This window comes from Coregonus lavaretus, assembly GCF_964263955.1.
Source record: "Coregonus lavaretus genome assembly, chromosome: 10".
In the NCBI taxonomy this organism is placed as follows: domain Eukaryota; kingdom Metazoa; phylum Chordata; class Actinopteri; order Salmoniformes; family Salmonidae; genus Coregonus; species Coregonus lavaretus.
Genome location: NC_139997.1, coordinates 58,857,145 through 58,884,202, shown reverse-complemented (window position 1 = coordinate 58,884,202; position 27,058 = coordinate 58,857,145). Strand labels below are relative to the sequence as shown.

Here is a 27,058-nt window from a genome sequence, read left to right as displayed (position 1 = left end):
AGAGGAGTGGTCACCAACCGGTCGATCAAGGCACTCCTAGTCGATCACCAAACATTTCTGTAGAAAAGCCAACGATTAAGGCTTGTGCTCCCTTTTCATTTTATTTGTTGCGCTGTTGTCAGTAGGTGCACTTGATTCAGAAGCCCTGCGCACCGGGTAGTCAAAGTGTTCCCATTTTGAACCATTTCATTTGTCTGAAAAGACAAACTCCGCCTACCCGGCGACCCTGGAGATCTGTTGCTAAATCGAGTGCACCTACTGCGCTGGCCAATCTGACAGCTCATATCACCGTGCCTACAAGTTTGATACTAGCCTACGTGAGATTTCATAACTTTTCAGTTCAAGTTGAATGTTTTATTCAGCACTGTCAACACTGTTTTTATTCAACACTATTCTATTACATAGAACACCTTCTCTCTACTCCCACTCGCGCTGCACCTGCAATGAATGAGTAGCCAAGTGTATCGATAGCCCTGCGTTTTTATTATTATTAGCAGCTTGTCACGTCTATTTTAATATCGAGGAATATTTCACTTTCTCTGGTCATAGGAACAACATGAATTTGTGCTTGAGGCATATGCTGATGCGGTGCGACTCGAGTTTCGCCATCAGTCTCAGTCTGGTCATTCTCACCGGAGGAAAGGAAAGAGAGTGCAGGGACAGCGAGAGGCTGACCCTCTGCTGCTCTCTCCCTCCCTCCGCTGAGACTAATGCCGTGTTCAAGACAACTGGGAACTGGGAAATCTCAGACTTCAGTGTGTTCAAGACAACTGGGAACTCTGAAAAAAAGAGACCGGACTGTGAAAAATAGTTTTGACGGGTGACCTTTCCTCCTCATCCAACTCGGAACTCTTTCTAGAGCCCCGACTTTCCAACCTGAACGTCACAGATTAAAACTTGTTTTAAATAGGCTATGTCACACTTACAGGCCCCATCATTTCTCCCTGTGGGCATATAATATTAAAACAACACAGACTATGGAGGGTTTTATGCACATCCAAACTTTTCACAGTAGCTGGACAAAGATCCAATATAAAGAGAAAGGGAAAATGTCCACTCACCGTTATACTGCTCCCAAATAGGCCTAATGTTTTATTAACATAATCGGAACCATCTTACAGATCAGATCGCATTCACATATCTCCAGAAGTTGTATTGGCAAGCGTGCCACAGACGTTGCCACCATTTCTGTATCCAGCCTTCATTATAGTAGGCCTAAGGGAAGACTTGGGTTTTCAACATATAAAAAAGGAAAACAAGCTATTTTTTACAGGTTACAGATAACTTCTAAATACTAGGTTCACCGGTATTCACCGAGTTACTCATCTCTCGTTTCATGATGGGCATGGACACATAGCCTACATCATGGAGTGGGTTTTTACGCACACCCAAAATGGGACCTGCATGACTAAAATAATGTGGGCCTGCCTACAATGCATAAATAAAAAGGAAACGTCAGCTCACGGTTTTACTCCTTTCAAACTTAAGCTTTGGTGATTAAGATTTATTTCCAAGCGGTCTCAGGAGCCAAACCCTTTATCGACAACCTTGACTACTTTGCGATTACATTGGCAGACAAAAAAAAGCCTTTATTGAGAGGAGGGGAGGCTATGCTTGGTTTTTATCAAATAAAACAAAAATGGGAAAAACATTTGTTTTTTTATGTTTCTAAATATGAAGTATACAGGCACCAAAAGCACATGGGGCTACTCTTGTTCCATGCACATATGGGCAGTGTGCATCACGGCTGGATAGGCTGCGTTTCCGCTGTCAAAATTCATGCCATAACCAACGCCGTTACCGCTATAACCAGCTTTTGGTTGGTCTTAAATATCCCTATCAGCGCTGCCTGAAATTAGCACTTTGGATCATGTTTTTAAGGACACACCTCAAATATCAGTGAGGCGGTGGGTCTAAAGCCAGAGGAAATCAGCCAGCCCACCAGGGCAGCATAGTGAGGAGCTCTGTTATCACATCCAGAGGGAAAGGAGAGGGAGGAAATACAGACAGGAAATCCAGGAGGCGGGGAAAGGAGGGGAGCTGGGTGTGTATCGGAAGTGCAGAGTAAACAGACTCCTTTTTTAATCATCCCAGCTCATGTTTTTTTTTTACTGAACACACACTTTGATCTTCTCCCTCAGCTCCCCCCTTCTCCTCTCATCCCCAGGCCTACTAACTATCAACCTGACAGGCCAAGTCTCTCTCTCTCTGGGCTGGGTGAGCCTGCCTGCATCCTGGCCACAGAGAGAGATAGTGGTCTACACTGGGTCTTCTGGTCTGAGGGGAGATGTGGAGGCTGAGTAACAGGGCCTCCCCAGGGGTCGTCAGGCCAGGCCAGGCACGAAGGGAAGAAAAGCCTGCTTGCCATGCAGTGGTGCAGAGTTAACAAGTATGCACTGTCTAGTGCCCTGCCTGCCTCAATTACACCTGATGTTTTTGTGGGCCCTCACAAAGGTCATTCTGACCTTTCACTGGGACAAAGCCCTCGACAGACAGAGGAGAGAGTAAAGAAGAATTCTAAAGGGACTTAGCGGGAAAAAAAATAGCCCTTTTAAAACCGTTTAGCTTATTTTAATTGGGCAGAAAGCCCATCAGAGGATTAACTTCAAAAGGAGGTGCGGCAGGCGTAACCTCCTACTCTTCCTCCTAGCCACTGGGCCCAGAGGACAGCTGGCTTTCCCTTCAAGTTCAAAGTTATCCCAGAAGCCTTTTCACTTCTTCTTCTTCTCCTCCTCCACTGGCTGGCCCTCCCTGGCCACTCGACTGGCGTTGTAGCGGGAAAGGCGGAGAGTCAAAATTCCTGACCACTCAGAATCGTCCAAACATCCAGTACAGGCCTGAGCCAATGTAGGCTATGTGTGCGTTCTGAGGTCATGGACATCCTACCAGAGAGTTTAGACTGTTGGATATTAGTTCTCAGGGGGGAATGTAGCAACTGTCCCCTGACCTGAATAAACGGAGTGATCTAAAAGAGATAAGAATAGCAAGCATCATGTTAGAGAGTCCTTTATGTGGCTGTGTTTGTTTCGCTGCTATTTATTACCAACAAGTGTTGGCTTGGCACATTCTATTTCAGCTGAGTGTACAAAACATTAGGAACATCTTCCTAATATTGAGTTGCACCCCCTTGCGCCCTCAGTACAGCCTCAATTCGTCGCATGGACTCTACAAGATGTTGAAAGCGTTCCACAGGGATGCTGGCCCATGCTGACTCCAATTCTTCCCACAGTTGTGTCAAGTTGGCTGGATGTCCTTTGGGTGGTGGACCATTCTTGATACACACAGGAAACTGTTGAGCGTGGAAAACCCAGCTGCGTTGCAGTTCTTGACACACTCAAACCGGTGCGCCTGGCACCTACTACCATACCCCGTTCAAAGGCACTTAAATATTTTGTCTTGCCCATTCACCCTCTGAATGCCACACATACACAATCCATGTCTCAATTGTCTGAAGGCTGAAAAATCCTTCTTTAACCTGTCTCCTCCCCTTCATTTACACTGATTGAAGTGTATTTAACAGGTGTCATCAATAAGGGATCATCGCTTTCACCTGGATTCACCTGGTCAGTCTGTCATGGAAAAAGCAGGTGTTCCTAATTTTCTGTACACTCAGTGTATATCAGGGAAGATAAAAGCAGCCATATCCCCCCCACTGCTCACATTGATCAAATATTATATATGACAGGCATTTAATAACAACAATGATTTCTCTGTATTGTCGAACAGTAAATCACTGATATACACACTGTATTCTATATAATGACAAAATAAAAACTCAATATCCGTGGGAAAAAACCCAAAGGCTGTAGTGCTTGGTAATTCATCAAATAAAACTTTTTCCTCATGCCAGATCTTGTTTTTCTTCTGTGATCAAATAGACAGAGAGAGCGCGAGCGAGAGAGAGAAAGAACCTGTGGCTCAGAGAAACAACATGCTTAAGAAGATCAAACGTGGCCAGAGAGGTGTAATTACTGTGGGTTATGAAAACTGGCTGTCATGCTCCACCACGGTTGAGAGAGTCAAATTCAGAGTAGCCTGAGGATCTACGAGTCAGACACGCCTGAGTGATGACAAAAAGGGGAAGGATAGAGAGAAATATCTATCTAGTACTGCTGGATACTGGACGGGTGAGTTTGGTTAAAGCTAAGACTGCGTTTCTCTCTTAGAAGACTGCTGTTGCACTCTACTCAGCCCTGAAGTACTTCAACGTAAACAGAAACACCTTTGATAAAACCAGTTATATGTGGAGCCTATTCATTGACTCCAATCCATTTAATGGTATTATAATCCATATCTCTATAGGTAGTGTCTTTAGCAGTCTAAGACAAAACAAATCCACACGTCACAAACTTTGTGGAATCTGGAATGTGTTGGCGTTACGTGAAAAAAAGAAAAAGGGACAGACACAACCTCCTCCTTTCTAAACTCCATTCACCCCCCCCCCCCATCTCCTCTTTCCCTGGAAGGAAGACCAGAACATAAAGCAGTGAACATAAAGCAGCGCTCAGAGGCAATAGAGGCCTGTTTGAACAGGTCTACTACTCTGCACTGCAACAAAGACACATCATCGCACAGGGTGAGGCTGAAATGGAATCCTATTCTCTACATGGTCAAAAGATGTGCACCAAATAGGGAATAAGGTGTCATTTCATACTAGGGCTGGGAATTGCCAGGGACCTCACAATACGATATTATCACAATACTTAGGTGCCGATACGATATGTATTGCGATTCGATACTGTGATTTTATTGTGAATCGAAGGTTCCAAACATATTGCTCACCATATGTCTGCTGCAGAGGGACAAGAGAGAGCCATGAGAAAATGAGTTTATCAGTCAAGGACATAAAAGTGCAGAAAACTAATTGGCACTCTATTTAAAAAACTAAGTTTTGGTGCAGGTACAGCAAACTAGCAAAACGATACGATATATCGTCAAAAATAATATCGCAATATGTAAGTGTATACATTTTCCCGCCATAATCATTATGTACGCAGCAAGCCAGTCTCACAGCACAACAACGTCTCTGTGCAGTCAGTGTGGGTAAAGCCTAAGAAGCTAATGAGCCTGACTCAACTGTAACTCAAAGAGCTTAAAGAGGACCACAATGATGTGAATTAAAAGTGAATAGGTGTAATTTCAATAACACGTCATAAGCCTAGGCCTAGACTAGAGTAGGCTACATCATTTGGCTGCAGCAAAGCAGGCCGAACTTCATCCTCACCATCCTAGGCTACAACCAGAAGGGGAAAACAAACTCTGTTGCGTTTAGTGATGGGGATCAAATCGATACAGTACAGTATCGCAATATTATTTTTGATGATTCTATGACTAAGTATCGATTCTCAAATGTTTTTTTATTAAAACATTTTTGCTAGGTAGTTAAAGGGGAAGTTCACCCATTTTCAAGTGGCCTTATTTTCACTAGGCTTGGGCGGTATCCATATTGTCATATCTTCATACCGACCTTGTGCCATACCGGGACATTCGGTAATACCGGCACTGAACACAAGGGGTGCGGTATTCAAACCCCACTGATACTCTGTAATCCAAAAGTTAGCAATGCTAACAAGTACATTAAATCCCATAGAGAATGCTAACTTAATGCTAACTATACAAGTAACTCAAAAATGCTACAAACAAATATTATCCAGCAAGGCTCTTGATCCAGGAGGGGATTCTCAGCTGTTACCAAGCGAATGCTTGATTTTGGAAGAAGCTAACCACTTAGCTAGATAGCTAACTAGCTACTAAATTAGCAAACCAAATGCACAACTGCAGAGCATTTAGCACATTTTAGACAGTTAACTTAATAGTTATAAGATATCTAGCTGCCAAACATTTAGTTGTGAATTCCATACTGTAACTAGATCACCTGGCGCATGCTGCACAACAGTGAGTTACTCACAAGGCTCCCGTCTCTCGTCGTTGTGTGCTTGTAAACAAACACCACTTGACATGTGACTGGGGACTACGGGGAGCTTCAAAATAATGTGACAGGTGAAATGAAGAACGCAATGTTCTTTATCTCCTAATGTATTGCGCAAGTTGACTGCAGGTATTTACTTAAAATATTAAAAAACTTCCAAGAAATAGTTTCAACGGTATTGACGGTATTGAAAAACATCCCGTGGCTTTTTTATACAAATACCCTGGAATACAGTATATATGGTATACCGCCCAAGCCTAATTTTCACTCTTTCTGTGCTTGCAGTTGATCCCCCAAACTTTTTTTTATTTTTACATTTTGTTTCGTTACAGAGAAAATTGGTTATATATATATATATATATATATATAATGCAATATGCAAATATGTCTAAAGTATATTAGAAACTCTAAAACACTCCACTCCAACTCATATTACATCAGAATCCCATTCTGAATGACGTCTCTGCACTACATTTAAAAATGTTCCACTGTGCCATAAATCCATGTTTGAATGATACTGTTTACAACAACCACAACAAAAAATGATTTTATGGGTCAGTGGAATTGTTTTAATAAAATGTAGTGCAGAGACATCATTCAGAATGCGATTCTGATGTCATATGAGTTGGTTTCGAGTGTTTCTGAGCATTTTCTAACATGCTTTAGACCAGTGGAGAACCGTGAGGGCCTTCTACGCCTTCTATTTCAAATTTTCAATAATTATTATTATTTTCAATGACATTCTGATGTAATCTCTTCAGTTTGTTTTGGAAAGGAAAGGGTTAACACTGAAGAGAAAAAAAAGATCCAATTAGGATTTTCTTTGGTGGTCTCTGTGGGGATAAATCTAGCTAGCTAAGTCAGCTATTGGCTAGGTCCTCAGAAGGAGAAGGCATCTTCCATGATGCAATCTCTATTGGACTCCACACTGCCCTTACCCACCTGGACAAGAGGAACACCTACGTGAGAATGCTATTCATTGACTACAGCTCACCATTCAACACCATAGTGCCCTCAAAGCTCATCACTAAGCTAAGGACCCTGGGACTAAACACCTCCCTCTGCAACTGGATCCTGGACTTCCTGACGGGCCGCCCCCAGGTGGTAAAGGTAGATAACAACACATGTGCCACGCTGATCCTCAACATGGGGGCCCCTCAGGGGTGCGTGCTCAGTCCCCTCCTGTACTCCCTGTTCAACCATGACTGCATGGCCAGGCACGACTCCAATACCATCATTAAGTTTGCCAACGACACAACAGTGGTAGGCCTGATCACCGAAAACGATGAAACAGCCTATAGGGAGGAGGTCAGAGACCTGGCCATGTGGTGCCAGGATAACAACCTCTCCCTCAACGTGACCAAGACAAAGGAGATGATTGTGGACTACAGGAACAAAAAAGAGGACTGAGCACATAAGGGCTTGTAAGTAAGCATTTCACTGTAAGGTCTACACCTGTTGTATTCGGCGCATGTGGCAAATCAAATTTGATTTGATCTGCCGTCTGTATTATGGCAGAAGTTTGGAGTTACAGTGGAATCAACCAATCACATTTTGACTTGTAATGGGTGGGACCGTTTCTACAAAAACGTATGGAAACTTCTGCCTTCTCGAAGGCCAACAGGTCACTGCGCAATAGCGAGCAGTAGTTTTCCCACAGTCTAGCTAGCTAGCTAGCTAGCTATTGTTGTAGGCTACTGTAAAACTTTAATTAATAGCTTGGGTGTTTATTTGCTTAAATCACTGAACATTACAAGCACTTACTAGAGTCAGGCTTCTATTTGAGCCAGGCGTCTATTTCTTTAATGCACACAGCTTTTGCTCATTTGCATTGCTAATTGTTTAATTCCAGCATTCACTTCCAGCATTTTAATCAATTTCTTCTTTCCTGCACTAATGTGTTATAATTTACACACTGTGTCACATTTATTTTGTCTTAGTATGGCTCTATTTCGCCACTAGAGGGCGATCAGATGATTTCTGGGGGTCTGTACTTCCGAAGTTGTCGACTGTTTTTGTGCTTGCCAGTTAGCTAGCAGTTCTCAGCTGTTATGAGACAATGGCTAGCAGTTTCTTACTGGCGGTAAAAACAACTGATTGCCATATTTTTGTTGTTGTTGTCATTACTGAATTATTTATTGTAACAAATCAATTTATTGCAGTGCAAATAGTCCGGGTAGCCATGATTAGCTGTTCAGGAGTCTTATGGCTTATGGCTCCAGGCTCTGTCGTAGCCGGCCGCGACCAGGAGACCCATGGGGCGGCGCACAATTGGCCCAGCGTCGTCCAGGGTAGGGGAGGGAATGGCCGGCAGGGGTGTAGCTCAGTTGGTAGAGCATGGGTTGTGGGTTCGTTTCCCACGGGGGGCCAGTATGAACAATTTTTTTTTTAAATAATGTATGCACTCACTAACTGTAAGTCACTCTGGATAAGAGCGTCTGCTAAATGACTAAAATGTAAAATGTAAAAATGGGTAGAAGCTGTTGAGAAGTCTTTTGGACCTAGACTTGGCACTCCGGTACCGCTTGCCGTGCGGTAGCAGAGAGAAGTCTATGACTAGGGTGGCTGGAGTCTTTGACAATTTTGAGGGCCTTCCTCTGACACCGCCAGGTATAGAGGTCCTGGATGGCAGGAAGCTTGGCCCCAGTGATGTTCTGGGCCGTACGCACTTCCCTCTGTAGTGCCTTGCGGTCGGAGGCCAAGCAGTTGCCATACCAGGCGGTGATGCATCCAGTCAGGATGCTCTCGATGGTGCAGCTGTAGAATTTTTTGAGGATCTGAGGACCCATGCCAAATCTTTTCAGTCTCCTGAGAGGGAATAGGCTTTGTCGTGCCCTCTTCACGACTGTCTTGGTGTTGGTGATGTGGACACCAAGGAACTTGAAGCTCTCAACCTGTTCCACTACAGCCCCGTCGATGAGAATGGGGGCGTGCTCAGTCCTCTTTTTTTTCCTGTAGTCCACAATCATCTCCTTTGTCGGCCATCACCGGCGAGTGTGCTGTGCATCATTGGGTGAGTCAGTAAAACTAGAAAGCATTTTTAGGACTATATTTCCCTCCTCATATTGTAGCCTACAATATGTGTTTTCACACACCTAGGCCTAGGCTACTGATGGATTTAAGACAAGGTCGTTTTTATTGATATCAGATTCTCAGTTTGATATCAGATTCTCAGTTTGATATCAAATTCCTAAACAAAACCACGTCTCCATGCAGGTCATTTGTTTATTGGACAAAAATGATCACGTTAAATCCATCTATGATTATCATGAAGCTCACTTGTGTGTCCCAATCTTCTTGTTAGGCTACTTTGCTTTGGTCTTCAAACCACATGCAGGAGGAAACTCTGACATGAATAGGCTATATTCAGTAGCCTATTATCGTATTATCCCACTATAGCCCCCATCTCCCTTAATTTTCATCGGATGTGCTCATAAATGCACTGCTACTCACAGAATGTTTCAGAGATATCAAGTTATGATGCTGCGTGCATTTCATAAAATGCTTGCAGTCAAACAACCAATAATACTGCGCAACTTTTCCTGTGTTGGGTCCGGACTGTGTTCACACCTGCAGCGAACCGCATCACGGTACAAACTGAATCGGCCCTTGAGCGAACCACGGTGTGAGTGCGGATATAGTGTGCACACCAGTCCAAACGAGCTGAAGTAAGGGGGTACACACACCAGAGTTCAGAAAAACTGCTCCAAACCAATTCGGTGTGAAAGCCCCCTACGTGATGCTATGTTTCTGTTCTTTTTCTTGATTTTTGAGTTTGGTACAATGCATTGGAAGATTATTTTTCCCCACTGAAGGCCTAGGTCCAGTAGCCACGGTTTGCCACTGCTTTAGACACATTTTCATAATGCATTGTAGTCAATGGCAAGTGATGACAGCAAAATGTGTCTACCAATTTTATCTGTAATTAAACAAAATATCAAAACAACCGTTTGGGGGACGAACTACAAGCACAGAAAGTGTGAAAATAACATTAGCTAGCACTAGTCGGCTGTACCTATGGTATTTCTCCTTCTCTAGCTTGTTCTCATCTTTTTAAATGGTGAGACAACATAATTAAATGGCAGTATCGAATCGCAACACATATAAAATCGTGAGAATCGCAATACATATCGTATCGGCGCCTATGTATTGTGATAATATCCTAGCGTTAGGTCCATGGAAATTCCCAGCCCTAGTGGCGTTGGGATTTCTTCTCTTCTGAAGGAAAATGAAACAGGGATCTTATCATCGCTGGATTAGAACTGTCACTGTCCCCAGGTAACCAAACTGAGCTGAGTGAACAACAGCAGTTAGAAGGGAACCAGTATGTAGCCTAACTATGCATCACTTCACACCATCAGGGAAATACTGTAATGTCAGCCATCACCTCCACAACCCTGGGCCACCAATACTCAGAATGCAACCTTAATGGCACCTTATTCGCTATGGAGGGAATTCTGACCCGAGTTAAGCTCACGTAAATGGAACATAATTCCCTTTTATGCCCTTTTCTCTCCAAGTGTATTCTGACCTTGAACATAAGCATGAGAATAGCATGCTATTCACCCGCTATTCGTTGGGTGTGGAGATGAAAGAAATGAAAGTGTGACGGAGGTGTGTCTACAGATACTCCGTATTCTGATTTCACCACCTTTACAAGCGATGAAACGATGAATAAGGTCGAGCAACCTGTCGGTTCTAAGTGGAACAACATCTAATTGATTTTTTTTACGATAGAAATAACGCCATTCTCCATGCACTGTAATTTACAAATTGATAAGAGCTATTGATTAGAGCTTAAATGAGGAAGCCGTTTGCATAAGGGGATTGTAAATATAAACGACAATTGTTTTAGATCTATTTTACCTTATAATCACTGGAGACAAATGTGAAACCAGTCATATGGCAGCAAACTGAAGCATATCAACATATCAACATTTCCACAGGGAACTTTATGAAATGCTGGCCTTATAATTTCGGATGAATATGCATGTATTTACATGGCTTTCTTTAATTGATCCCTAATAGTTGGAACCGTTCTCTCCATATTTTCTAGTGAGTCTGTCAAGAAAATTCGAATTAAAGGTTCACCAAATTTAAAGGGATGGCTTTACATAAATGTACTGAAAACCCTATTGAATGAAAACTCCACGAGAAAATCAGTTGGCCAGCAAGTGGGTGGGTTTTGGGTGGTTGAATTAAATGTTTTCAGCGCGTGCAAAGGAACCACGCCTGCAAAGCCTGTTACTCACCTTCATAAGGTAAGTCTGAATACCAACTACTGAGAAATGCGTAGGAAAGGCGTGTGTAGGAAAGATGTACATTTCCTTAGTCTGAATCGGCCCTGTATACATAACCCTATGGGCCCTGGTCAAAAGTTGTGCACTATATAGTGAATAGGGTGTCATTTGGGACGCAACCTCAGTAAAACAGTAATCTAGGAATCACTTTCTGACAGACAGGACTTGGTCTACACCTCAGTGTTGTTTTCAAACTGTAATCCACTCCTCCTTCAAGGTCAGGTCAAATGTTATAACTCATATCTAAGGTGAGATATCAAAGAAACACTCAGTGCAAATGAAAGGAAAGAAAGGCCTCAATGTAAATGAACAAAGACTCGGAAAGCTGATTTATGCCTTTCATCTTTTCTGCAACACTGCTATGCAATACACCTCTAAAAAATCAAGAATCCACAGCACACACACACACGTGCACACACACTCAGACGCACTGACGTTAAAGCAAATGTGTATGAGTATATTTATATTAAATCAATCTACTGTACTCATTTTCACCGCTATGCCTATATTGGACATTCCCCATGGAAAAGGCTGTGTAGGCTAATTCATTATTAATTATGGCCATCTGCAGCATCTGGTTCTCCATTCAAAATGCCTCGTGCACCTGGTGAGTGATGACAGACAAGACCCTATGTATCTCATATCTGTCTTCCCCCTTTCTTCTCAGACTGGAAATAAATTGACTTAGCCTTGCTTTAGTTCCCCAACAACTTTCATCCATGCATGAATCCAAACTATGCACCACAGAGAGCACAGGGACTGGCCTGGCTTGCAGAATAGGAAAATGTACAGTATAGCCCACATGTATACCTATGCGTCGAGCATGTGCATTACGCATTGTGTACAGTAAGGGCATGAGCAAGCTAACATTTATTGAACTTGCATGGAATGCATTGTTTGGTATTTAATCGCACTGTTCAGTAAAAAAACATTAAAAAAGGGGGAGTTTTCTGGCAACTTCAGGGCATGGCTGTCCCAAAATAATTTAGGTTCTACAAATCCATCAGCGTGATAAAAGGTTAGGGTGGAGAAGTTGGCACTAGCCAGTATTTTATTGGCAGGCAGGAAGAAAGACAAATGGGTATAAGAAAATAAAATGAAAACAAACGGAGCTCTACAAATATGTATGTCAACACTGTTGTTAAGGAGGAATGTTGATATAGAGATCCTATTCAATTCTAATTCCTAATTCTATGGTTGACACAGACAGCATGCATGAAACAGTGACAGCGAAGGCAGATGGACCTATAGTGACAAGGGTTATAGGCCTAGCAGCTCAATAACCTATTACATTATAGTGACTGAGATCAACAACAAGATGACAAAAGAGTTGGCCTGAGATTTAACACTGTCGTGGGGGTTTTGTGGTTTAGGATATGGCACGGTGTTAACATCAGAGTTTGCCAAGGTGAATCTGCCAAGGTGAAGAGTCAGGGTGGCAAACATGGTAAAACCAAATCTTGTCAAAACAAGCCATAACCATCAGATAGGCCTGATGTCTAAAGTGGTCCTCTGGAGGATGTTGTTTCACAATGTGACATATTGTACCAGGCATGCAAAAAATAAAAAATACAGACAATACGCCACAGTCCAAGGGACTACCAGGCCAGCCTATATCACAAGATGTCTCCATGAACTAAATCCATGTGACATAATTGATTAAAGGTGCATGGGATATTTTAAGCCAATAACCACTCTTTGCTAAACGTATTGCCAAATAGTTATTGAAAGCTAACCAATAAAATGTAGCCAGTATGCACTTGACTTGAATTGCATGTACATGATCAGGTGGACCTGGAAACCTATATGACCGTGACACGTACCTGCATGAGCTTCCCCTCTGCAGAACCGGCGCTCCCTTCGACAAACAGCCCTTCCAGAGTGATGGGCTTCCCCGTGGGCTCGTGTCTCAGCAGTGTCACCTTGATGACAGCCCTGGGGGCCGAGCGCTCCGTCTCTACGGCCGCCGCCAGCTCCAGGCCCGTCTGGCCGAACACCACCTGCAAGGCCGCTATGAGCAGCCACGGCCAGAGCCCGGCCAATCGCCGCTGGGGAACGGTCATTGGATCGGCTGTAGCGGCGGGCTCCGGCCGCACATCGTGGACTTCAAAGCTGGCAACGACCGGAATTGATTCAGGACAAGAAATATATGGCCCAGCAACGGTCCTCCGCTTTGTGAGTTATAAAATGTAAAAACCCGTGAAAACGATTCGGAAAACAGTGTTAAATCCAAAGTTTTAAGCTTCACTGACTGCCATGTTGTCTTTGTGGATGCATGTCTTGTGGATTTCTGATGAATTCCTATCCCGCTTTAAAAGTTTGTTCCAGGTGAAAAAGTTAATGATTTCACTCTTCCCGTACAACACGAGTTCCAGTCCTTACGTGAGATAAACAGTAGCCCAGTCCTCGTTTTCAACCTGCAGGTTCAAGTTGTCACTCGGTTCAGTATGGACACGTCCAAATCACCAGCTCTTGTAATTTTCAACCACTGGCAATATTTCCATAAACCTTTTGCAACAATGTTGATAATTAATTATGTGACCAACACACTATAAACATGCTACAGTTACGTCTGGTTTAAAATGTGTATCCAATTGACCGGTATTCCATGTCACATTTCTAGATCAACAAAAAAAGGTGTAAAATCACGTTGACGGACTCCAGATGCAACAAGTACCTCAAAAGCAATTCCCACCGCACTGTATCCCTAGAGGTTTCAAACGAATGGCATTGTTTGTTGAACTTCAGAAACAGAGAGGAACAAAGTCAAATTGATGTTGATAAGACTGATTCCAAGATGACAGGCGACCACACAGTAAACAACGACGGAAATGCAATAGTAACTTTCATAGGCTCCGTAGCGACTAACTCTCGACAAAAATGCCACCATAAAGTTGACAACGGAGTTTTCCGGACTTTTGAAATGTTTAACTAGCTAATCCAATGGAGCCGTTGAAATTATTTACCTAACATGTTATAACTAGTGAATTAATTAAGAGTAGAAATCACGTGTAATTTCTGCAGCCGACGCATCCACATGTCTATCCCCCGCTTAAGTTGCTACGCATCTAAAACCAGTTTGCTTCCTGCCACCTTCCAAAAACGTTGGCTCTTTTCCGGAGTACCACGTCTGAAATGTATAACAGTTCTGAAACTAAATACTTCCCGCGGGTGCCGACAAAAAAGATATAGGCTAAACTCCAGTAACTTACTGAAGATACTGAAAAGTTATCTGAAGTTTAACAAATGTAGAATCGCTTGAACGCAAGTAGTTAAAACACTGTTATTGGTCTTCATAAAAATATTGAAAAGTTGTTAAGACACTGTACATTAGCGAAGTCCCGAAGCCTGCCTCGTAGTCTCCCTCCCATGGGATCTCATCGACAGTCTACCTGCTGACTGCCTGTCACCGAGGGTGGAGCACGAGCTACACAGTGCCACCACTGACTAAAGACGACACGGGGCGCCCTCCAGCGGACAACACTGGTAACAGCCAAGCACCACTTTTTGACCTCGTTTAGATCGAAGATCCTGAAATGTAGCCCACCCACCTGAGAGGGTCCCATATAAAGAACTACATGATGCAATAAATGAAATGCAAAAGAACAAATGAATTATATCACATTTTAATAATAATGATAATTGTTTTATAATTATAAACCAATTATATCATGTCCAAATGTGAGAAATTATTTTAAAATGACTCAAGGTTAAAATAGAATCGTTTTTTTGCATTTCAAAATATGTATAAATGTCACTTTTTGGTGTCCAACTAAAACAAATTAGGAATGAACATTAAGGGCACTTGTGCTTTAAGAAAAAAAAATAGACAAATAAGTATTGGTATGCATGGCCACCGGAAGATGATCAAAATGATTGGATCCCTTGATAAAGATGAGCAAAAAGACTGTATAAAATAAATAATACAATTACTGAGCTATATTGTATGCAAAAAAATATATTGTATGGAACTTAATACAATTGCTCAGAGAAAGAGATTTTGTTTAACAAGAAATTACTTTTTTTTAATACTCTATCACCCTCCCCTTCCGAGGATAACGACACGTCCTTTTTCTAAAATGTTTTATGAGATTGGAGAACACATTGGGAGGGATCTTAGACCATTCCTCCATACATAATCTTTCCAGATCCTTGATATCCTTCGTCTGCCCTTATGGACTGCCCTCTTCAATTCAAACCACAGGTTTTCAGTAGGGTTCAAGTCCGGAGACTGAGACAGCCATTGCAAAATTGTGATTTTGTGGCCAATTAACCATTTCTTTATGGATTTGGATGTGTAATTGGGGTTATTGTCTTGCTAGAAGATCCACTTGCAGCCCAGTTTCAGCCTCCAGCAGAGGAAACTAGGTTTTTGGCAAAAATGTCCTCCTGGTACTTGGTAAAGCTCACATCAAAATCCACAAAGAAGTGGTTAATTGACCACAAAATCCATCTCAGTCTCTGGACTGAACCCAATTGAAAACCTGTGGTTTTAATTGAAGAGGGCAGTCCATAAGCGCAGACGAAGGATTTTAAGGATCTGGAAAGATTCTGTATGGAGGAATGGTCTAAGATCCCTCCCAATGTGTTCTCCAATCTCATAAAACATTTGAGAAAAAGGCTCAGTTTTGTTATCCTCGCAAGGGGAGGGTGCTGGAGTATTGAAAACAAGGGAGCCAATAATTTGTACCCCTATATTTATATATATATATTTTTATTACTTGTTCTCTGAGCAATTGTATCAGTATAAAATAATATAATTTTAAAAAATAGCGTACAATATAGCTCAGTATTTGTATTATATAATTCATAGTCTTTTTTGCTCATCTTTATCAAGGGATACAATCATTTTGGACCCCACTGTATGTACAATGTCCAATATACAGTTGAAGTCGTAAGTTTACATACACCTTAGCCAAATACATTTAAACTCCGTTTTTCACAACTCCTGACATTTAATCCTCGTAAAAATTCCCTGTTTTAGGTCAGTTAGGATCAACACTTTATTTTAAGAATGTGAAATGTCAGAATAATAGTAGAGAGTGATTTATTTAAGCTTTTATTATTTTCATCACATTCCCAGTAGGTCAGAAGTTTACATACACTCAATTAGTATTTGGTAGCATTGCCTTTAAATTGTTTAACTTGGGTCAAATGTTTCGGGTAGCCTTCCACAAGCTTCCCACAATAAGTTGGGTGAATTTTGGCCCATTCCTCCTGACAGAGCTGGTGTAACTGAGTCCGGTTTGTAGGCCTCCTTGCTCACACACACTTTTTCAGTTCTGCCCACAAATGTTCTATAGGATTGAGGTCAGGGCTTTCTGATGGCCACTCCAATACCTTGACTTTGTTGTCCTTAAGCCATTTTGCCACAACTTTGGAAGTATGCTTGGGGTCATTGTCCATTTGGAAGACCCATTTGCGACCAAGCTTTAACTTCCTGACTGATGTCTTGAGATGTTGCTTCAATATATCTACATAATTTTCCTTCCTCATGATGCCATCTATTTTGTGAAGTGCACCAGTCCCTCCTGCAGCAAAGCACCCCCACAGCATGATGCTGCCACCCCCGTGCTTCACGGTTGGGATGGTGTTCTTCAGCTTGCAAGGAACCCCCTTTTTCCTCCAAAATAACGATTGTCATTATGGCCAAACAGTTCTATTTTTGTTTCATCAGACCAGAGGACATTTCTCAGAAAAGTAAGATCTTTGTCCCCATGTGCAGTTGCAAACCGTAGTCTGGCTTTTTTATGGCGGTTATGAGGCAGTGGCTTCTTCCTTGCTGAGCGGTCTTTCAGGTTATGTCGATATAGGACTCGTTTTACTGTGGATATAGATACTTTTGTACCTGTTTCCTCCAGCATATTCACAAGGTCCTTTGCTGTAGTTCTGGGATTGATTTGCACTTTTTGCACCAAAGTACGTTCATCTCTAGGAGACAGAGACAGTCTCCTTCCTGAGCGGTATGACGGCTGCATGGTCCCATGGTGTTTATACTTGCGTACTATTGTTTGTGCAGATGAACGCGGTACCTTCAGGCATTTGGAAATTGCTCCCAAGGATGATCCAGACTTGTGGAGGTCCCCCCCAAAAATGTCTGAGGTCTTGGCTGATTTCTTTTGATTTTCCCATGATGTAAAGCAAAGATGAACTGAGTTTGAAGGTAGGCCTTGAAATACATCCACAGGTACACCTCCAATTGACTCAAATGATGTCAATTAGCCTATCAGAAGCTTCTAAAGCCATGACATCATTTTCTGGAATTTTCCAAGCTGTTTAAAGGCACAGTCAACTTAGCGTATGTAAACTTCTGACCCACTGCAATTGTGATACAGTGAATTATAAGTGAAATAAACTGTCTGTAAACAATTGTTGGAAAAATTACTTGTGTCATGCACAAAGTGGATGTCCTAACCGACTTGCCAACAATATAGTGGTTGAAAAACGAGTTTTAATGACTCCAACCTAAGTGTTGGAAACTTCAGACTTCAAGTGAATGTACTATCAGGGACATTTATTTTTCTATCAGTGACAAACAAGTAACATTGGTACATATATTTAAACAAGAAGCTACAGCAAATTCAAAGAATCTCTTGACTTGAGCCTGAGTAGCAAAACTGAAAACTTGGGACATTCTAATCTTGACTATGGTCAAGATTCCTAGGTGCATGCCACATCAACCAACAAGTTCAGATCTAAAATATGAAATAAAAAAAGTGTAAATAAATTTAGTCATGATACCCTCAATCTACTCCTCTACACTGTTGACATTATTCTTTGCTGTGTATTTTTTTATCATTTTTTATTTCCCCAGGAAAGTCCCATTGAGATATATAATCTATTTTACAAGGGAGACCTGACCAAGAGAGCAGCAGCAGCAAGTATTGTGCACAAATGGAAGTGGATAGTTGTCTTCCCTGGAGATTTAGTTTGCTGTCTGGCGGTCTTGTTCTCCTGGCTCAGGCTGCACACAGTAGAACACTGCAGACCTATGCGTCCACCATCTTGATCTCCTTCACCTCCATCTCCTTCACCTTGGTGATGTACTCGGATGCTTCCTCAGGGCACTGGGATAAATCACAGCATGATCAACCTCTTATTATAAAACAGAGTTCATCAGGATCACTGATAACCATCCATACGATATGTTTTTATTACGTTTATTACCAAGAAATACAGACTGAGTATCTTTGCTTTCTCTTTACACTCACAATTCTAAATTCTTTAAACCCCAAATTATAAAACTTTCTGATAATGAGATTAGGTACACTGGTTTGTTTCTTGATAAATAATAACCTCAATGTACCACGTTTTTACAAAGCTAGGCTAGCTAACCTTCTGATAGGCGTTGACAGGCAAAGGTTCCTCCTCCCTCTTGACTGGCTGCTCAGCTGCAGGACGACCGACCGTGATGGCTATTCACTGAGAAGGAATGTTCCCTGGGACTGCTATAATGATGGACCCTCGTGGAGTCACTGTGCTGGCATCCATCACTATGGTGCCAGGCAGAAAGCTGGAGTTGACAGAGGAGTCAAGCTGGGAAGAGACGGTGACTGTGTGAGGGTAGCTGTGGATGGTGGTGGTGGGCTGGGGCCCTGATGATGTAGAGGTGGCCAGGACCAGCTGCTGGCGCTCTGGGGTTTCCACTTTGACCATGCGTATTTTGGGGGAACTGTGGTGCAGCTCATCCACTATCTGGAAGACTGTGTCCAAGTTGACATCACTATTTTTGGTCTCCTGGTTTTCCCCGCTAATAATATCTATTTTATAGCAATGCATAAAAGGCCTGCAATTTCATGTTCAAGCATTACATTTTGACTCATATGCTCCCTGTCACACCCTGATCTGTTTCACCTGTCTTTGTGATTGTCTCCACCCTCCTCCAGGTGTTGCCCATCTTCCCCATTATCCCCGGTGTATTTATACCTGTGTTCTCTGTTTGTCTGTTGCCAGTTCATTTTGTTTTGTCAAGCCTACCAGTGTTTTTCACCTTGCGCCTGTCTTTCTCAAGTTCCTGTTTTCTGGTTTTGACCATTCTGCCTGCCCTGATCCTGAGCCTGCCTGCCGTTCTGTACCTTGTCACACCACCCGGGATTACTGACCTCTGCCTGCCCCCTGTTTTTGTAATAAACTTTTGTTACTTCGACACTGTCTGCATCTGGGTCTTCTCCTGACACGTGATACTCCCCATATTTCCACCCATATGAATTCTAGATCCCTCTGGGCAGATTGACAGACAAGCTGCTGTATGGGTAGGCCTAACAGTTGGATTCCAATCTACCTGGTAACAGCTGTAATGAGAGTATGAGGGAGTTGTCTGGTGGACACTATGGCAGTCTGAGTCCATTGAACCTGGGGGGCAGCACTGGCACACCAATGCTAAAAAAACAAACACAATCAAGAAGTATGTTAATTCAACTTCTATGACAGTTTATGAGGAAATCACAGTGTTTCTGTGTGTAACTAATGGGTGCTTCCATGACATGGTATGTTATAGTTACCAGGCAAATAAAAAGCAGCATGGTGAGGGAAGAAGGGTTTGCCAGGCTTTGTGAACCCTGCTGGATGTGCACAATGGTCGGACTGGACTGCACAGAGCAGGAAGTGTCTGAAGGGAAACGGGTGTAGCATAGCAAGGTTGACATAAAATATGATATGTTGCCCAGGGGTATGTTTTCCCAGGCAGGAGCATCAAACCATCATATAGACAGTGCATTCGGAAAGTAATCAGACCCCTTGACTTTTTCCACATTTTGTTACGTTACAGCCTTATTCTAAAGTGTATTAAATAAATAAAAATCCTCATCAATCTACACACAATACCCCATAATGACAAAGCAAAAAAGTTTTTTTTAGAAATTCTTGCACATTTATTAAAAATAAAAAACAGAAATACCTTATTTACATAAGTATTCAGACCCTTTGCTATGAGACTCGAAATTGAGCTCAGGTGCATCCTGTTTCCATTGATCATCCTTGAGATGTTTCTACAACTTCATTGGAGTCCACCTGTTGTATATTCAATTGATTGGACATGATTTGGAAAGGCACACACCAGTCTATATAAGGTCCCAGTGCATGTCAAAGCAAAAATCAAGCCATTAGGTTGAAGGAATTGTCTGTAGAGCACTGAGACAGGATTGTGTCGAGGCACAGATCTGGGGAAGGGTAACAATGTCTGCAGCATTGAGGGTCCCCAAGAACACAGTGGCCTCCATCATTCTTAAGTGGAAGAAGTTTGGAACCACCAAGACTCTTCCTAGAGCTGGCTGCCCGGCCAAACTGAGCAATCGGGGGAGAAAGGCCTTGGTCAGGGAGGTGACCAAGAACCCGATGGTCACTCTGAAAGAGCTCCAGAGTTCCTTTATGGAGATGGGAGAACCTTACAGAAGGACAACCATCTCTGCAGCACTCCACCAATCAGACCTTTATGGTAGAGTGGCCAGACGGAAGCCACTCCTCAGTAAAAGGCACATGACAGCCCACTAGGGCTCTCAGACAATGAGAAACAAGATTCTCTGGCCTGATGAAACCAACATTGACCTGAATGCCAAGCGTCACGTCTGGAGGAAACCTGGCACCATCCATACGATGAAGCATGGTGGTGGCAGCATCATGCTGTGGATATGTTTTTCAGAGGCAGGGACTGGGAGACTAGTCAAGATAGAGGGAAAGATGAATGGAACAAAGTACAGAGAGATCCTTGATGAAAACTTGCTCCAGAGCGCTCAAGACCTCAGACTGGGGTGAAGGTGCACCTTCCAACAGGACAACGACCCTAAGCACACAGCCAAGACAACGCAGGAGTGGCTTTGGGACAAGTCTCTGAATGTCCTTGAGTGGCCCAGCCAGAGCCCGGACTTGAACCCGATCTAACATCTCTGGAGAGACCTGAAAATAGCTGTGCAGCGATGCTCCCCATCCAACCTGACAGAGCTTGAGAGGATCTGCAGAGAAGAATGGGAGAAACTCCCAAATACAGGTGTATCAAGCTTGTAGCGTCATACCCAATAATACTCAATGCTGTAATCTCTGCCAAAGGGGCTTCAACAAAGTACTGAGTAAAGGGTCTGAATACTTATGTAAATGTGATATTTGTTTATTTTTTTTATACGTTTGCAAAAATGTGGTATTGTGTGTAGATTCATGAGGGGAAAAAGCAATTGAATCCATTTTCGAATAAGGCTGTAACGTAACAAAATGTGAAAAAAGTCAAGGGGTCTGAATACTTTCCGAATGCACTCTATGTATGATATTCCTGGGGCAACATATAATATACCTGCATGTAGCAAGTAGGTTCTTTTAGGTAGGTCATGGTCAAAGAAGATGTGAACTGGGCACTGGTCATGGAAGTCACACCACACAAGGTTATCACAAAATATAGATTTTATTAACAATTAATATTTTGTTTTAAAATAGTACAAACTGGGCTGGGCTGGTGGGCTTAGAATGCCAACAAATATCCACATGATGTCGATTGCTCTTTAGTACAAAAGTGTTACAGGAGGGGGTCACAGTTCCGGAGCGACCCACTAGGTGTCATCCTCTGACAACCTTAGGCACCTCCTCACTCACAGTCGGGACTAATCATCATCCTATTGGTGTCACCTGTGTCTATCTGTTCACCTGTGTATTTATGCCCTCACTTCCCTGTGTTCCCTTTTTCAGTTTTCTCTGCTAGTTTCTCTATGTCCAGTAGTATTACTCAGTGTCTGATCGGAGACCTATGTACAGGTACTTGAGAAGTGTTCTCCCTGTTTCGTTATTTGTTTCAGTTTGTAATGGACATACACGAAGTAGTCCAAATTGGTGAAGTGAAATGAAAATAATAACTTGTTTCAAAAAATTCAAAAAAATAAATAACAGAAAAGTGCTCTGAAGCCCCTAAATAAGATCTGGTGCAAACAATTACCTTCAGAAGTCACATAATTAGTTAAATAAAGTCCACCTGTGTGCAATCTAAGTGTCACATGATCTCAGTATATATACACCTGTTCTGAAAGGCCCCAGAGTCTGCAACACCACTAAGCAAGGGGCACCACCAAGCAAGTGGCACCATGAAGACCAAGGAGCTCTCCAAAGACCAAAGATAACCCTGAAGGAGCTGCAAAGCTCCACAGCAGAGATTGGAGTATCTGTCCATAGGACCACTTTAAGCTGTACACTCCACAGAGCTGGGCATTACAGAAGAGTGGCCAGAAAAAGCCATTGCTTAAAGAAAAAAATAAGCAAACACGTTTGGTGTTCGCCAAAAGGCATGTGGGAGACTACCCAAACATATGGAAGAAGGTACTCTGGTCAGATGAGACTAAAATTGAGCTTTTTGGCCAAACCCAACACCTCTCATCACCCCGAGAACACCATCCTCACAGTGAAGCATGGTGGTGGCAGCATCATGCTGTGGGATGTTTTTTATCGGCAGGTACTGGGAAACTGGTCAGAATTGAAGGAATGATGAATGGCGCAAAATACAGGGGAATTCTTGAGGGAAACCTGTTTCAGTCTTCCAGAGATTTGAGACTGGGACGGAGGTTCACCTTCCAGCAGGACAATGACCCTAAGCATACTGCTAAAGCAACACTTGAGTGGTTTAAGGGGAAACATTTAAATGTCTTGGAATGGCCTAGTCAAAGCCCAGACCTCAATCCAATTGAGAATCTGTGGTATGACTTAAAGATTGCTGTACACCAGCGGAACCCATCCAACTTGAAGGAGCTGGATCAGTTTTGCCTTGAAGAATGGGCAAAAATCCCAGTGGCTAGATGTGCCAAGCTTATAGAGACATACCCCAAGAGACTTGCAGCTGTAATTGCTGCAAAAGGTGGCTCTACAAAGTATTGACTTTGGCGGGGGGGTGAATAGTTATGCACGCTCAAGTTTTCTTTTTTTTGGTCTTATTTCTTGTTTGTTTCACAATAAAAAATATTTTACATCTTCAAAGTGGTAGGCATGTTGTGGAAATCAAATAATACAAACCCCCAAAAGATCCATTTTAATTCCAGGTTGTAAGGCAACAAAATAGGGAAAATGCCAATGGGGGTGAATACTTTCGCAAGCTACTGTATCTCTAGGCTAACATTTGCCACTCTATCTTTCTTGACGGTAAAATTAGCAAAGAGATAGACCAGATGCTTTTCAACTTTCTGTGGAGAAACTATACCCATTACATTAGGAAAACTGTTGTAATGAACACTTTTCGGGACTTTACTACCTTAAATAATACTTTAAAGACCCACTTCTATGTGGAACTTTATTCCTCATCATGTCTTCTTTACTTTTGGTGGCCTTAACTTCATGTTGGTTTGCAATTATAATATTGACAAAATTCCAGTGAAACTCTGCTTTTCATCGGCAGGTTGTCTTGTCATGGTTCTTAATTTATAAGCATAATTTTGGGAATAATCGGGACATATTGCATAAAAATACTTTCTTTGTTTTTAGAATATTGGTTCTGAAATAATATCCTATTGGTGAGCCAACTTGTAAATGCAGAGGGTCTTTTACTTAATTATAAGGAATTCTTATCACTTTACAAGATCTCTGTAACACCTAAAGATTTTGCAATTGTTTTAGATGCCATTCCCTCAGGTGTTGCTTTATTATTCAGGAACGTGTCAAGACCTGACACTCAGAACATACCTACAATTAACCCTGTTAACACATCAGTAGGAAAGATTTGTTTTTCTTTTAGTCCATTCAAAAACAATAGAGTTATACAAGCCTTGTTTCAACAGGATGTTGTATCTATACCTTATGTCATGCCTTATTGGAATGGTTTTATTGAAAATATCTGTTGGAAAAAAGTTTGGATGTTGCCACACACATACCTACTTATTAACAAAATTAAGGACGTTTCTTTTAAAATTATTCATAAATATTATCCTGCCAACCACTACACTACCGGTCAAAAGTTTTAGAACACCTACTCATTCAAGGGTTTTCTTTATTTTTACTATTTTCTAAATTGTAGAATAATAGTGAAGACATCAAAACTATGAAATAACACGTATGGAATCATGTAGTAACCCAAAAAGTGTTAAACAAATAATATTTTATATTTGAGATTATTCAAATAGCCACCCTTTGCCTTGATGACAGCTTTGCACACTCTCTGTACAGAGAAGCTGAGATGTGGAAGTAGTGGAAAACAAGATCATGTTGAAAAAGAAGATCATGTTGAAGGGTTGCAATTGTGGTGGGAACCAAGAAGCTTCATCTTTGAAATGCCTGAAGAGGGCGAAAGAGAATGAGGTTGCCTGTGTCAGGGCAGCCCAGAGAATTTCATATGTGGAGGCTGGCAAAAGGGTTAAGGGAACGAATGGGTTCCTGAAGACTCCACGGTGTTGGATAAGCTGCAGAGTTGGCCTCTCATCAGCAGGATCCAGATATGTTACATTACATTTTAGTAATTTAGCAGACGCTCTTATCCAGAGCAACTTACAGTTAGTGAGTGCATACATTATTTTTTATTTTTTTCATACTGGCCCCCCGTGGGAATCGAACCCACAACCCTGGCGTTGCAAACGCCATGCTCTACCAACTGAGCTACATCCCTGACGGCCATTCCCTCCCCTACCATGGACGACACTGGGCCAATTGTGCGCCGTCCCATGGGTCTCCCGGTCACGGCCGGCTACGACAGAGCCTGGATTACATGTTACATGTAGGTGGACTTTGTGGTTTTTATGGAAATGGAAGTGCCACCCTCTCTGGCTCTGGGGCGTTATGGAATTTTGAATTAAGGAAGAAGTGGGAGTCATAAAAAAAAGAAAATGGTATGGAGTTTCCTTTTTCACCCCCGTCCAGTTGGTGGCGGTAATGCACCATAAACATTGAATGCCAACCGCCGTTAAACCCCAACAAAGAAGAAGAGGCCCTGTGTTGTCACTAGTTACCACAGCCACAAAGTCATAAACCCCGCCTATTTCTACAATTTCTCTTTTTGCATAACTTCCTAAATCTGAATCAGTATAAGCAGGCCCAGGCCATGGTGAGGAGGACTATCCGTCAGGCAAAGAGGTCATGTTGGCATTGGTTCTGTGACACCATTGGAAGGGCGACACCTGTGGGAGAAGTGTGGTGGATGATTAAGAGGATGAGTGGGGTCAGAAGAGAGTGGGATTATCCAGTGTTGACGATTGGGGAAGATATGGCAGTAACAGATGAGGAGAAGGCAGAGATGATGGCCAAAGCATTTGTCCAAGTGCATAGCTCTGCATATTTATCAGAGGGGCAGAGAGGGAGAGTGGCGCAGTGGTCTAAGGCACTGCATCGCAGTGCTAGCTGTGCCACTAGAGATCCTGGTTCGTATCCAGGCTCTGTCGTAGCCGGCCGCGACCGGGAGACCCATGGGGCGGCGCACAATTGGCCCAGCGTCGTCCAGGGTAGGGGAGGGAATGGCCGTCAGGGATGTAGCTCAGTTTGTAGAGCATGGCGTTTGCAACGCCAGGGTTGTGGGTTCGTTTCCCACGGGGGGCCAGTATAAAAAAAAAAAAATTATGCACTCACTAACTGTAAGTCGCTCTGGATAAGAGCGTCTGCTAAATGACTAAAATGTAAAATGAGAGAAAACATGAGAGAGGAGCATCCTGGAGTGCTGGATAGGAGGGAGGATGTCAATTTACATTTACGTCATTTAGCAGACGCTCTTATCCAGAGCGACTTACAAATTGGTGCATTCACCTTATAGCCAGTGGGATAACCACTTTACAATATGTTATATATATTTTTTTTTTTTTGGGGGGGGGGGGGGGGGGTAGAAGGATTACTTTATCCTATCCCAGGTATTCCTTAAAGAGGTGGGGTTTCAAGTGTCTCCGGAAGGTGGTGAGTGACTCCGCTGTCCTGGCGTCGTGAGGGAGCTTGTTCCACCATTGGGGTGCCAGAGCAGCGAACAGTTTTGACTGGGCTGAGTGGGAACTGTGCTTCCGCAGGGGTAGGGGGGCCAGCAGGCCAGAGGTGGATGAACGCAATGCCCTCGTTTGGGTGTAGGGACTGATCAGAGCCTGAAGGTACGGAGGTGCTGTTCCCCTCACAGCTCCGTAGGCAAGCACCATGGTCTTGCAGCAGATGCGAGCTTCAACTGGAAGCCAGTGGAGTGTGCGGAGGAGCGGGGTGACGTGAGAGAACTTGGGAAGGTTGAACACCAGACGGGTTGCGGCATTCTGGATGAGTTGTAGGGGTTTAATGGCACAGGCAGGGAGCTCAGCCAACAGCGAGTTGCAGTAATCCAGACGGGAGATGACAAGTGCCTGGATTAGGACCTGTGCCGCTTTCTGTGTAAGGCAGGGTCGTACTCTCCGATTGTTGTAGAGCATGAACCTACAGGATCGGGTCACCGCCTTGATGTTAGCGGAGAACGACAGGGTGTTGTCCAGGGTCACGCCAAGGCTCTTTGCACTCTGGGAGGAGGACACAACAGAGTTGTCAACCGTGATGGCGAGATCATGGAACGGGCAGTCCTTCCCCGGGAGGAAGAGCAGCTCCGTCTTGCCGAGGTTCAGCTTGAGGTGGTGATCCGTCATCCACATAAATGATTCGTTGAATGCACCATTTACCATGGCAGAGGTGAAAAGAGCAATAGGTAAGGCTGGGTTAACTTCACCTGGGAAAGATGAGGTGTGCTATGTTATGTTGGCCCATCTTAGTGATGAGGCACGGGATAAGGTATTGGTGTTGTACAACAGAGTGTGGGAGGAGGGGAAACTACCAGGCAGTTGGAAGGAGACAGTGGTGGTACCAATCCGGAAGCCCGGGAAGGACCCAACGAAGCCAACAAGCTATCAGCCAATAGCTTTAACATCACATGTATGTAAGAGTATGGAACGTA

The 27,058-nt window shown here is 43.0% G+C and overlaps 1 protein-coding gene across 2 annotated transcripts in view; it reads right to left on the bottom strand.

The window, feature by feature from the left end:
- LOC311136090 (E3 ubiquitin-protein ligase RNF43-like) overlaps window positions 1-14,582 on the bottom strand; it is a 170,150-nt gene extending 155,568 nt beyond the window's left edge. For both annotated transcript variants that reach the window (XM_084170172.1, XM_084170173.1), the window contains exon 1: window positions 13,053-14,582. In XM_084170172.1, coding sequence (XP_084026298.1) covers window positions 13,053-13,292 — 240 coding nt within the window. In that variant the 5' untranslated portion in view covers window positions 13,293-14,582. The remainder of the gene's footprint in view (window positions 1-13,052) is intronic.
- Window positions 14,583-27,058: the final 12,476 nt, after the last annotated feature.